Below are 13,769 nucleotides of genomic sequence, written 5' to 3' on the forward strand. Positions count from 1 at the left end.
CGTATCCTTAAACACACATGGGCTTTAAGTTGAAATGTGAAAGGAATGAGAGTTGTGTGTCAGCACAGCATAGTACTGAAAAAGATTCAACTCTGAGGCTCACAGTAGAATGTAAAAGTCAGACTTAAGAAAACATCTCAGGAATAAGGCAGATTTTAATTCCCCTCCAGGCCCCAACATTCATTTACAAAAATAAATGAAAAACCAAAGCTACTTACATTTTTTGACTGTTGAAATCTGATCTAGGAAAGGGTGGTTGAAAAATGCTTCTGTAGAACAAGAAACAACCACCATTGAGAATTCATATACAAATGACACAATTTTTAGACTGTAATGCGGATAGTGGTAAATGGTTGCCTTCCCAGAATCAATATTTCATAGCCAGAGGATGAAAAGCTTGCAACAGATTAAAGCCTTCCATGTTACATGTTGGTACAGCATTTGGAAAGGAAATGAAATTAATTTAATAACCTCCAATAACAGCCAGCAGGACAAATCAGATACAATCACTAAAGGACATTTTGTAACTGAACGTAAGGTTCATGTACACAAGAGGAATTCCAACACTCATAACAAATTATGTTTGCTATGTACAATATGGCACAAATTTGGTTTTGATTTGCTCTTCAAAATGAAGAACATCTTTCACATCAAACATTGAAAGTATTTTCACTTCTGCCTTTCCCGAAAAATGATGCTTATTTTTGAAATTATTTAATGCTACTCCTTCAATGGCTGAAGATCACAACAGACCAGCAGCCATTCTCCTTCCAAATTCCCTATGGAAGAACAGAAACCTGTGCAGTTGGCTCATTTTAAAGCAGAGGTAAACACCATTTTCTTGAACAATTTCATTAGCTAACTTGTTATTGTTCTAACAATAGAAATGTTTGCTTTTGTTGTAAATGGATACTCTGAGATGGATGAGTTAGCATAACCAGTTGACCAACAGTTCACAAGGAAACTTCTAAAACATGAGACCGAGAATTGATGGTGAGTGGAACCTAACTGCTGATCTTTGTGAGCTTTAATGTTCTAAAAGCTGAGGAAAAACAACACTGTTCATTAGACCTAAGCAAATAACAAGGGAGAGAGAGAGAGAGAGAGAGAGAGAGAGAGAGAGAGAGAGAGAGAGAGAGAAAGAGAGAGAGAGAAAAAGAGAGAAAGAAAGAAAAACAAGCCAACACCTCAAAGAAAACTCTTTGGTCTGCACTCTCCTCCCTTCAACAACACTTTCTTCCACAAACTGATAGGGGAGAGAGGCTAGCAGTAACACCAGAACAATGTAATGATTAACATGAGGATCAGGTGTTCTGAGCTTTTCTACAACACCTGCTGTTCTTCTTGATATCACTAAAAGATAAGCAAGATTTCCAATGCTATTTTTCACTTGAACAACAGGCAACAGGGCTCAGTTATACACTCTCCCTTTCACTCCCCTTGCTAAGCACATTCCAGAGCAGCCCCTTTGAGGCCCTTCAAGCGACTCAGCCAAGGGAAACATGACTTTCCTCACTACCATTCTGCTTTCTGTTTTTCTTTCTTAGCACAAACGCGTTCTCATACTGCCATAATGTTACAGTGAATTTCCCAGGTTTGAAGAAACTGTGGAGATCAGCATGCCGAGAGCGCAGGTGGAATCCATCACTCAAAATCCACATTTGTGACGTATTAATTCTTCTTTCCAAATTTAAAAGTTGGCACCTGAATACTGCCAGAGTCATCCGGGATATCTTGACCAAATACCCTGAGTTTTTTTCCTATATCTAATTTCTAACATACAGCATTTATATCATGTTACTTAAGTTACACCTACACAAAAAACCACGCCTGATTATCAGAAAGCAGCAACATCTTCATTACTCCAGAATCGGTGCTTTTAATTTCAAATTATTTGTCAAAGTTTGACATTTTTAGAGCAAAACATATCAGCAATTGGCAAGTTTAAAACAATGCAATCAGGAAAGGCTTGAAGCAGACATCCCAGATACCTTTCAAACCCTCCTTTCTCCTCAGCCTATTGAACATAGTCTTCTCACAACTACACAAGGATCACAAGTGAACGAGACACTTTGTGCATTTCAGTACTGCAACAAAACTAAGCTTGCATGCTTAACTAAACAGCAACGTGAACCTCTGTGAGCAGAAATGAAACTGAGCACGTCTCAGGGTTGTAATTCACCCAAGGATCTCAGCATCATGAGACCTAATAGTAAAGGGAAGGAGAGAAGTCTGCCTCATCTACAAAGAGCCTGAAGAGATTTGAAGTTTAGGCTCCCTCTCACCATCCCACGGATTAAATGTGAAGCATCTTCTACCTTGTTGCTAAAACAAATCTCCATATAAAACACATTGTTTTATATCAAGTTAATTTTATTCAGCTAAATGTTTAAGATTAACATTTCCTGGGGTTTGGGATAAAACTGCAATAAAAAAAGTTGTGCAAATTAATTTAAACAATTACCGTGAAAAACATAACATATAGCACCTGTCTGATTTTGGATAAAATAATAAAAGCAGCAAAAATGACTGACACCAAAATTTAAGATATATCAGTAAATGGAAGGGAGGCCACAACTGTATTTCACTTCTCAACAACAAAATAATAATTTATATGCTTCATTTCATACTGTCAGTCATTAACTAACAATGTTTATTTGTTGTTGTTGAGGCTTTTTGTTTATTTCTTTTATTACAGCCCTCTTTTACAGTAACACGGAAGAAAAATACACTTCATTTTTTCATGTTACAGCCTGTAAACAAAAGGTGAGGACAATTGCTTTGGTCACATGTATACAACTAACATGTCAAAACAAGAGGGCAAAAGGAAAAGTTACGTACCAAAGTCCATCCTGTCTTTTTGGTTTCTCTGAAGCAAACCCAACAGCAGGTCAGCCAAGTAAGTTGATGTTTCTCGAGGTATGCTGCATACAAAAGGAATTTAACCATGCATTAACTTTCACACATATATTACATAATGTATAATGCATTAAAAATGTCTGGAAGCATTCTACCATGTCCCCAAATTTTCACTACATAACCTTAGTACAGGATACTCAACTCAGCAATGTAGTGAAGGTAAGACACAATGAGAGTCACTGCTATCATACTGCTTCCTTATCAAGACAGCAACACAGAATATTTGTATGCATCCCAGGCATTCTCAAAGAGGAAAAAGTGTTCAATCAACAAACATAAGCGACAGGAAAGATCATGGTGACATACCTAGGAATCAAATTCCTGTTCTTTTCATAAAACATTCTCAGATCTTGAGGACTATTGGCCTGTCAAATAAAAATGCATGTTAGTTATAGTTCAGTTTAGCAGAGAAAGTAGCTTCTGTACCTATGCACACATACACCAAGCACAGCACTGATTTCAGTACTGAGTGTCCTGCATTTGCCCTAGATTGAACACAAAATACAAGTACAAGCAATTTCTCCCTTTGGTACCCTCAGGCTATCTGGCCTTTCAAGCATCAGCATTCAAACATCCCTATTTAACTCTGTTTTCCTTTCATGCCTGGAAGGAAAAGCTCTGGGAATTTCCATGATACTGTAAAGAGTAATAGAAAGAGGGAAACAGAAATGAAAGTGTTACCTGAAAAGGTGGTTTTCCAACAAGACACTGATAAATCACAGTCCCTATACTCCACAGATCTGCTTTAGCATCGTAGTGTTGAGACATAATCACTTCAGGGGCCTGGAAAGTACAGGAAGATCTCAGAAGGCAAAGCAAAAGACAAAACCACAACAATATGAATTACACAATACTTCTGTCAGAGTGGTATTAAGAGATCAGCTTTTTGTAAAGAGTAAAATATTTAAAATATTTAATAGGAAATGAAAGGATTTTAGTCTGCATCATTACTTGAAAGGTAATTATATTACACTACCTAAGATGAAAGTTACGTATCAGAAACATAAAACTAGGAACGCTGATGTTCTAAAGAAAGAAGCTAATGATCTGCATGTATGGGAACACAAAGTAAGCAGTATTTACTTGGTTGATGCAGTCCTTCTTGTAGATAAATAAGCAAGGATTTCACAAGGAATACCATCATCACCATTTCACACATAAAAAACAAGACAAGGGAAAACAAAGTGATTTTCCCGTGACCACACAATACAGGAGTGGCAGTGCAAAGACAGATATCTTAGTGCTGAAATAAATACCACCACTTAGCAAAAAATAATGGCAAGCAACTCCAAATTGTTTATTAGAAAGGAAAAAGGGGGTGAGGGAAGCATAGAGAACACCTTAAGAGAAAAGGGAACAGCACTAAAAACACTCAGTGTCTCCCTCATTTCTTTTCATTTTAACAATCATGATCTCTAAACCACAGGAAAAAGGGGAACTAGTAAAAGTATGGAATGGAAAGCTACAATGCTGTCCTTAATGATTCCAAGTAACCTCAGGCATTTGCCAATCTGCCAGCAGTCAACTATTTTGTTCTGGTAGTAGAAGGTCTAAGCTTCAAACTGAGAAATGCAATCACTCACCATATACATTGGGGAACCACACAGAGTTGCAGCCATCATGTTGCTGTGCAGATAACGAGCAAAACCAAAGTCAGCTGTGGAAAGAAACACATTTGTCAACAAAAAGAAAGACAATTTTCAAATTTTTGTAATCTAGATCATCTTTTATTGAAATCTGCTACAATTACCAGTGAGAGAGCTAAAAACAGGTACAATCCATCTTCATGGAATGGCAAAAGCTATGTTAAACACTGAAAGAATAACGTACTATCTTCCAAATAGCAAGAGAAGAAAGCAGCAGTGGCATCATTTGTAGAAATTGCTGCTCAGCCATCTCCCCAGCTGCAGAACATGCTGTCTGGCATCAGTAAGAAAGGATTAAAGTCAGTTTCTAAAGATAAATGGTTCGTTAAGACTGATGAGCATACTGTATGCTTCAGTGACATCACAGCAGGAAGAAGTTCTAGAAATTAAGCTTCAGATGCCTGAATTTTCTACATAGAGAACAGTATCTGAAGTTATTAAGTAAGAGCAGTAAAATAAATTTTGTTTCTTCTGTGGTGTTCAGAAGATGGACTGAGTTGGAACAGACCTCAGACTTTGGTTAAAAAAAAAAAGCATAAGAAGAAACATGCCAAAACCAAAGTCTTTTTATATGGGCACATAACAGAGAGAGCAATGAGAGACTGAAACTCCCAAGTTCCTCATAAATTGCAGCTTGGCAGCATCTTTAAAACTAACAGCTCTCAGTTACAATGCTGAACCTCCTCCTGTCACAAAATAGGTTATAAGCTACATGTCTAAAACTTCTCAAAAACTCTTGGGAAGGTCTACAACAGGAAAGCCCAGGTAGAATTGTGCTTAGAGCCTTGCAAGCAGTTTTGAAATGGACTAAAGGCTACTCAGCATTTCAAAGTTGACAAATGTGCCTAGTTAATACAGTTAGTACCAGAAACATCAGCTTTTCAGCAACAGCCTTTTTCTGCTGACCCAAAAGGACTTTATGACTCAAGATTTTTTTTTTACACTGGAAATCCACATCACAGCATTAAGCTGATCGTTCTGGGCTATGTCCTGATTAACATCAATTTAACATGTAACACAGCCAATACAGCCTCTATGTTTTAAGCACAAAGAGGCTCTCTGAGTAAGGAAACCACCAAATAGTGATGATTTACCTTCACACCAGAGTAAAGTGTACTCACCTATTTTGATGCGTATGCCACTGACACTTGACTTCCTACGGCTGGCATAAGACAATAAAATGTTCTGTGGTTTAAGATCCCTGTGAATGATTCCTTTACTGTGCAGGATACGCATAGCAGCTGCAATCTGCTGGAGGAACACTCGGATGGTGTCTTCACTGAGAGTTCCTTTAGCTGAAAATAACAGAAACAAGAGCAAATGACAAAAGAAGCATTTGGTCAATAAGAAAACAAACTTCATAGTGATCAACTGTGAAAACAATTCAGACGATCAAATTATAGTGGATTTTATTCAAAATAATCCAATTTCCAGGTTTTTTCTACAAAGACTTGTGTTCTACATAACATATTCATCTCCATAGTTTCACATCAGTTACTGTATTCTGGATTACCTGCTTTTACAGTAGTTTATTCAACCCAGTAGCATAATAGTTCTACAATATCTTAATCACTATTACATCCTAAACTCCCTAGAAGGCAAAGAACCACAGGAGTCAGGAACATTAAAGAACTCTTCCAGTTTGCAACATTAAGTTTATCTGAAATCACATCACAGCCTGAAGCTGAAAACCCAGTTTTTCCTTCAACAAACTGTTATGGGGATGCAGAAAGCAGTCCACTCACAAATTTAATCCATGACAAAATTTGTTTTGAGGGGAAAAGCTAGGATGCACTTTTCAAAGTCTCTTCGGAAGGTTTTAGCTCAAGCTGCAGTATGAGAAAGCACTGGATGCAGGAGCTGGATGAGTCTTTCCAAGGATTTTAATGGGAAGTGAATTAAGCTTTTAATATACACAGTTACCATAACAATGGCTGTTCACAAAAAGATTCCTTCACCATACTGCAGATATGAGGCAAGCAGAAGAATATTTTTGTCAGAAAAAATCTGGAGATTAACATAGCTGCTTAAAATTTTCTTTGTAATAAGGATTAGTTTGAAGGGTGAGAAAGAAAGCAGGTGGAATCAAACGCAGGGACCGGTCTCCAAAATGTGATTCCAGAAACAGACTCGTCACATTTTTTCAGCATGTTGCTTATATGGATCTCTCTCATTTACAAATATGGGAATGTCACATTCAGTTCATAAATAGCAGCAAGAAGCATTTTTTGTTTGTGCATTATTTTACTCGCTTTCATTGCAAGTTTAATGGTGTTTATTTTAAATTATGAGTGACAAAAAGGACAAAGCAACCGCAGTTTGCAATTCTGGTTTAACACGCATGATTGGAGCTTTGCTGTTCTGAAGCACTTGTCTTCCTACCTCCATAAGAGCTAAGACCAAGCAGGCATCACAAAATGCGTTCAAGTACCTTGAAGATCAACCAGAAAGTTGTAATATACAGGAGCTGTACTTTCTTTCCAATTATGTTTCTGAGGAGAGAGGAAAAGCAGGAAGGACAGCCCCAAAATTTCCAGAAATCCACATTCTACCTTAAAAAAAATAATCTCTGAATGCAACATTCCCAGCATTGGTTCCAAACCAGTCCTACAAGCAGCTAATATGGAACTGATCAGTGCATTCAGTTAATCTAATAAAGAGGGTACTCTAAAAAAAATAATAAATCACAGTAGGGAGAACAGGCACTGTAGAATTACAGACATTTCATAAACAGGAAAACATTGAAATCACAAGCAAAGAACTCAGAGAAATATCAGTGGATCACACAAATACAGAATGTAAACACGTAATGCAAGAGCTTCCTAATAAGGTAACACAGAAAACAATTACCTTGTAAGTAATCTGCCAGATCCCCACCATTGCAGTACTGTTAAAAAGAAAGATTTTTACTCAAAACACAAGCTCTGAAATCCTCTGTGTTAATTTCTACTTTGTAATCTTTCCCCTGCAGTTAGAAGACCCTTCCCAGCCATTTAATTTTGTTTTCTCAACTATTTGTAATTACCAGTTTGAGGTGTAATGCTTCATCAATGCTTACAGTATCATAGAACATAAAAGAATAATTTATGGTACAAACACTGCTGATAAACTCAGCACTGCCCAGAAAATTAATAAGCTTGTTTTCAGAATTACCTGTTATTTTGCAGCAAAGAAGGATTATTTTTTTTCTTCCCCAAAAAAGTATTTAAAAATTAACCAGAAAGAAACACGTATACAAACACATACCTCCATTACCAAAAAGACAGAGCTGGGCATTTCCTAAAACAGAAGAAAGGCCATTTAAGAATGTGACGAGACAGAGCCCTCAATGCCTGCATTAACCAAGTATAAGAGCATCATAAAGTAAAATAATCTTTCACATTTCCCTTCGATTTCATCTGCTTCGTGCTTTCTCTATCAAGGCGTCTTCTACATGAAAAGCCCCAACAAGTGAGTACACCTTTACTGTCATACATCACTGAAACCAATCCGTAACAGGGCAGTAATATTTCTGAATATGTTTGTGATGCAGTGTGAGCAAGACAAACAGCTGCAAAAACCGCTTTTCTACAGGAGGACTTCCAGGGTTACATCCCCTTCTTGTGGGTAAAACAAGCTCTGCCATCTGAACAGCTGAAGGTCATGCAGAAATCACAGCACAGTTGTGCCTGGCATAGAGTGATTCCCAATTGCTATTCTGTAGGATGCTTCTACCAGGATTCATGCATGCTCTGTAAAATATCCCCCTCGATGAGTCACAGGCAGAAGCATGCCCATGTCACAGACCTAAATGCTTTATGGAAAGCTGTGATTTGATATAGCAGTCCTATTGAGATTTTCCAAAGCACTGACCTCCTTTGACCCATCTGCAACCTGAATTCCCTCTCATAACTGAGGAAGAGTTACTAAAAGACAGAAGAGCTAACATCTACTGCAAATTACACACTCCACAGAACGCAGTAAGAACCTCTGTATCGAGGTCTGACTGTAACTAGAATAATCCTTTTCTTAAACAAGCATTATTTTGTGTGAAGAGCTTTTGTCAATAATAAACATGATGGTTTCTAGTTTCTCATGTCATTTCGTTGTGCCTACAAAGCTGGAGACGTTCAGAGATCTTAGATAAAGTAAAACCATTTCTCCCCTCTTCGGAGCTAACGAGTTTAAGCAGTTTGAGATCAATCAGACATTTTAAGGTTAATTTGAGATTATAGGAGACTGCCTCATTTCTGGAAGCATTTAGTTCAGCCATTCTCATCTGCGTTGGAGAAAGCCTCTGGAGGATTTTCCCAGCTCAGAACATTCAAGCACTTTGCAGATTTGTTTACATTTTGAAATTAGCTTCAAAGAAAGCAAGTTTCTAGGAATGTTAGGCAAATCTGGTGGGAATGAAGGGCGAGCTCCAACTAATATAGAATACTAAAGCAGCAGCAGATCACATTTCATCAATTCCTAATTTTTCGATGTTTCTCTAACAGCTGTGGCCAACATGAACCATAATTTGAAATCCTATAAAAGCCTCAAAACCTAAGTGCATTTTGTCAGGAAGGTCATATTTTAGTGGGGAAAAAAAAAACCAAAAGCCAACACCCACCACAAAAAACCCTACCCACCCTGTAAAGCACTGAAAATACATTCATCCTATGCGACAATTTCTTCCAAGACAGAAGCCCACAATCCTTCAGGAACTCCAAGGATTCCAAAAGCAATCCACATCTGGAATCACAGCTTCCAAATTGTCTGCTAGCATTACTAGCATTATTTAAACCAATTCCAAATGATTTTCATCAGTTTGTCCAGCAAAGGCTGGTCTTGAGTTGAAGAAAAAAGGAAGAAGCCAGGACACCTGCATGCACTGCCATCTCCAACATACTGCTACTGCTCTAAGCTTGACACATAGACATCATGAGAAGAAATTCACCATTTGCAGATGCTCTGAAATCTCTGACGCAGAGCTGATACCAAGAAAACAGAAGGCTATCACCACTCATTAACCTCCCTCCTAACTGATCACAGCTGATACTCTGAGATCCTAATTCACCAAACCAAAAATTCTGGCAAGCTGAGGACCACTTCACTTAAAGGGCAACTGTGATGTGTAAAAGAGTAACACGGCTAAGAAGCATGGAAATTGTCTGCTCTCCAGTGACAAGAAGAAAGCTCAGCTATTGGATTTCCACCCAAACATAGCAATGCCATGAATCAGAAATAGATGTTCCACAGCGTCAGTGCTTCAGCTACACAACACACTGCACAAAACCAACAGCTTAAAGCAGTATGTAATGCTCAGCTCATGACAGACGTTTATTCATCTCAGAACTAAGAGAATGTGTTTTCTGGACTCTCTTGGAAACAAAGTCCTTTCAGACAAAGCTGCTCCCTTAAGAAACAAGGAGCTGATGAGCTGTCACAGCAGCCCTCACCTCCCCTTCCTCTCCAGCACTAACTCTTACCCACACATACTTTTCAATATCCCACCAATGAAGCTTTTGTTCAAAATGGCTGAAGTTGTTTATCCCTTCACAGTTGCTCCCATTTCAGATTACTGCTGCTGGCCAGCCTAACTGGGAACGTGGTCTCCATTCTCACAGGGCAATTCTGCAGATGCATTTTTCTCCTCTGAATTACTTTGCTGAAAAATAAAGCTCACACTATCATCATTCTCCAGAAGAACAATTTCTGTTGACTTGCTAAGCGAAGAAAAGTGCTCAAAAAGGAAAAGATTAGCAAACCACCACATTTCAGATGTAACATTCAGGAATAGAGCTGACCTAGCAAGCTATTTTAAACTGTTTCTTGAAACAGATAGCAAAGCTTTCACAAATTTACATTTATATACAGATCATAAAATTACTGCAACTGGAGCTGCTCTGGCCAATACTTCTACCTAGAAAAATAATCAAGTAAAACAAATGTATGTTGTGTTGAAACAATGATGGAACATTTTTTCCTCAGCATATCTTGCTTTATTTAAATTTTTCATGACAAAAAACTACTTTTGCTCCCTCTTATTCTGAATCCAGATTTTATTTCAACTTGCAAGTAAAAGATAGAGAAGCTTAATAGGAAACAACAGGTAAGCCTATTAGAAAAAAATGAAGAGGCAACATATTTGCCAAAAGTTGCTGTGTTTTAATCCCACACTTCCCACAGTTCTCTCAGGGGATGTGAAGTTCCAACCCAAATCACAGGTTCGGTGCAGTAGTTCCACTTAAAAGACATTAATTGAAAGAGAAGTCAAAACATTCATGGTTACTTGTGACAGCTGCTGCTAGAACTCCAGCACACTGGCAGAAACATACCCTCAATTGCTTTTTGGTTAGACAGCCCTCCTCTAGAAGAAGATAAAAGTCTGCAATGAGCGTTTAGTGAGCTGCAGGAGGAGGAGCTGTGCTAGGACAGTTACTGTGGTTTTGCTCCAAGGTTGTGGATTCCATTTAATTGCAGTTTATGATCCCAGTCCCAAGGGAGCGAGAGTTCACCTGACAGCTCATGCACTGCTGCTACCCGATTTCCTGACATTATCTTGTGCTGTAGTTGCTTTATTTATTGGTCAGGGAGACACTCCTCATTTTTTTGAGCATTAGATACAATTGGTAAAGGTTCTAATGATTTAGTGAAAACGGACTGGTCCAGATCCTTAAGATTATTTGACTGTGTTACAGATACTCTCATGCTGCTCTGCAAGTACACTGCAGCAGCAGCTTCTAACATGTTCTGCTCCTACAACTGAACATGTTGTTGCTTCTGACTGAATGTGTAATCTCAGACTACATGACGTGCACCTGTAGGATTCACACAGTTTGCATGCTGCCAATTGTTCACATAAAAGAGCAATCAGCCACAGGAAACGTACCACAATGGCAGTGTCACCCATTTCCTGGTATGTGAAATGCTGTACCTCACTAACAAGTAAGGGAGATGGTGAAAGTAAATTGTGTTTGGTCAAAGCAAATGCTAATTGGCTATCCCTAACCTTCAGCACCCGTGCTACTGTTGTTCCTGGCCACCCAATGATCTTATTGTCAGCCTTTCACTTTGCACCACTTGCTAAGTGAAAGGTATGGAAAAGTATTTCAAAACCTTTACATTTTCTAAAGGACATATTTGGCCTTTAAGTCTGAAAACATTTGTCACCTGGCAGGGAAGAATAAACACAGAAAAATGGTTGGGATAACATTTTGTATTTTTTCATATGCAGGTAAGGATGGATACTGATAAATAAAAAAAAAAAAACCAAAAAACTAAGAAAAAAAATAAAATTGAGGCATAAGTAATTATAGTTCAGAACCAGCTCTGCTGACAGGCAATACGAGTTGTGGCACACGAAGATCAAGTAGATGCTCCAGAACATTTGAAGCAACTGCCTCAGAAACCATGCAATGATACCACCAGACCAGCTGGAGCCGTTGAGCAAACAGGAGTCCTTAACAACATCGATAAAGAGCAGGTGGAGATAGGCACCATTCCATCCACCAGCATCCCTGGTAAGAAATCACGGGCACCTGTATGTGGGGAGAGGCAGAGCTATAGGTACCAAGGCATTGCTGGCTTGGCTCCCACTCGCTTTCACTGCCTTCAGAGACAGAAGCAGCTGCAGCTGTTTTGTCCACTCTGCGCCAACAAACTGAGACAAGAAACAATCTCTGTTCAGACACTGTTTCCAATAACAAACTAGAAATTAGCTCTTGCTACACTACTGTTCAAATAGCAAACTTCAGACTCCATACAGTGAAGATTAATTCATTCTTCTAAAAAACTATCCCTGAGATACATCACAGGCTTTCACTCTGATGGCTGACATTCTAAAGAGTTCTGAATTAAATTATTTGCTAAAACAGGCACTGTCTGGCACCATGTGAGATTAGCTCTACTCAGCATGCACTCGGGATCATGAACTGTAAAAAAAGCCCATAAATTCATGGCCTAAATATAGCACATTCCAAATAACTTACTGACACCTTCCTGCTGCTGTATAATACTTTATCCATGGATCTCAATGCACTTCATACCGGTGAGTTAAAGGTTATTTTAGACTCTTTTTGTTTTTGAGAAACAGGGCTCCATTTCCCCAATTAATATGATCCAATGTTCTTTGTTCTTCTTCTGCAGGATGAATGATATCTCATAGGAAAAAGAACTTCATTTTAATGCCATTTTTATACCACTTCAGCAATTCTGGAGGTTTTTTCTTCAAAGAAAGAATACCAACTCTTGCCCAAAAAGATAAGTAAAAAATGTCTCAAGAGCTTCTGTTTTGTAATCCATTTACTGCATGAGCACTGCGCTTCACAAAAGAAGTAATTCCACCTTTAGCGGTGAGCTGCATGTGTTTATTTTTCAAAGATCTACTACAGCAACATATCTGCCTCTCATAAGTGGAAAGCTCATACTTAAGTATCTGCACAAACACTCTCAGCCTTAGAACCACGCATCTCCAGACTGCCTCGTGCAGATCCCCAGATTTCTGCCATGGCACAAACTGCAAAATGCTCTGCTTACATAAAATACTTAACTGCAGGTCAAACCTATCAGCACTGCATGTACCCACCTTAGGGAAATCAAGGACAATTACTGTGCTGGCACCAGAACAAAAGATTTTAATGCTGACCAATACATATACAACACTAATGGTGTACTAATTCATCTGGGGGGTGGCTCCAGATGAATGGTTATTTCCAGTAATGGAAATGGCTCCATACATACTAAGGAATGTATCAGAGTGGTGTTCATACCTAGGATGAAGCAACAGCAGCATAAAATGTTCACGTGCTGTTGTCTGAAAGACTGTAACAGTTGCCTGAATACCTCAAGTCTTACCTTATTGTATTTTGTCCACGTTCACAACACTACGACAAACAAAAAGGGCAGCACATGCTAGGACATGAAACGCTGAGGAAAATTTGTAGGTGTAACAACCCACCAGCCATGTGAATGCCTTGCACAGTGCTCGTTCTTGCTGTGTTATAAGTCAACGTAATCATGTAAGTTAATGATGTATAATATTTCACAAACCAAGCCCTGTGCAGAAAGACTTATTTGTGCGTCACACTCTGTTGACCATATTTTGCAAAGTAATTTCTTCTATAGAAGTAGCATCATAATGCTTTATGTTTGCCATGAATCTATTCAAAATATATCCAAGATATGAGAGTTCTTCCTTTCATTTTGCTGTAACTGTTGTTTTTATTGAAGTGCAATGGT

The 13,769-nt window shown here is 38.5% G+C and overlaps 1 protein-coding gene across 2 annotated transcripts in view; it reads right to left on the reverse strand.

The window, feature by feature from the left end:
* ULK2 (unc-51 like autophagy activating kinase 2) overlaps nucleotides 1–13,769 on the reverse strand; it is a 37,166-nt gene that overhangs the window by 17,634 nt on the left and 5,763 nt on the right. The window contains exons 5-12 of one of the 2 annotated variants that reach the window (XM_048966550.1): nucleotides 7,812–7,844; nucleotides 7,416–7,452; nucleotides 5,687–5,860; nucleotides 4,503–4,576; nucleotides 3,601–3,702; nucleotides 3,226–3,284; nucleotides 2,842–2,924; nucleotides 219–269 (exon numbers count right to left, since the gene is read on the reverse strand). In XM_048966550.1, coding sequence (XP_048822507.1) covers nucleotides 219–269; nucleotides 2,842–2,924; nucleotides 3,226–3,284; nucleotides 3,601–3,702; nucleotides 4,503–4,576; nucleotides 5,687–5,860; nucleotides 7,416–7,452; nucleotides 7,812–7,844 — 613 coding nt within the window. Of the gene's footprint in view, nucleotides 1–218; nucleotides 270–2,841; nucleotides 2,925–3,225; nucleotides 3,285–3,600; nucleotides 3,703–4,502; nucleotides 4,577–5,686; nucleotides 5,861–6,947; nucleotides 7,394–7,415; nucleotides 7,453–7,811; nucleotides 7,845–13,769 lie in introns of those variants that run through there. The other variant, XM_048966551.1, reaches the window with a different exon arrangement.

This window comes from Lagopus muta, chromosome 20 (genome assembly GCF_023343835.1).
Source record: "Lagopus muta isolate bLagMut1 chromosome 20, bLagMut1 primary, whole genome shotgun sequence".
In the NCBI taxonomy this organism is placed as follows: Eukaryota; Metazoa; Chordata; class Aves; order Galliformes; family Phasianidae; genus Lagopus; species Lagopus muta.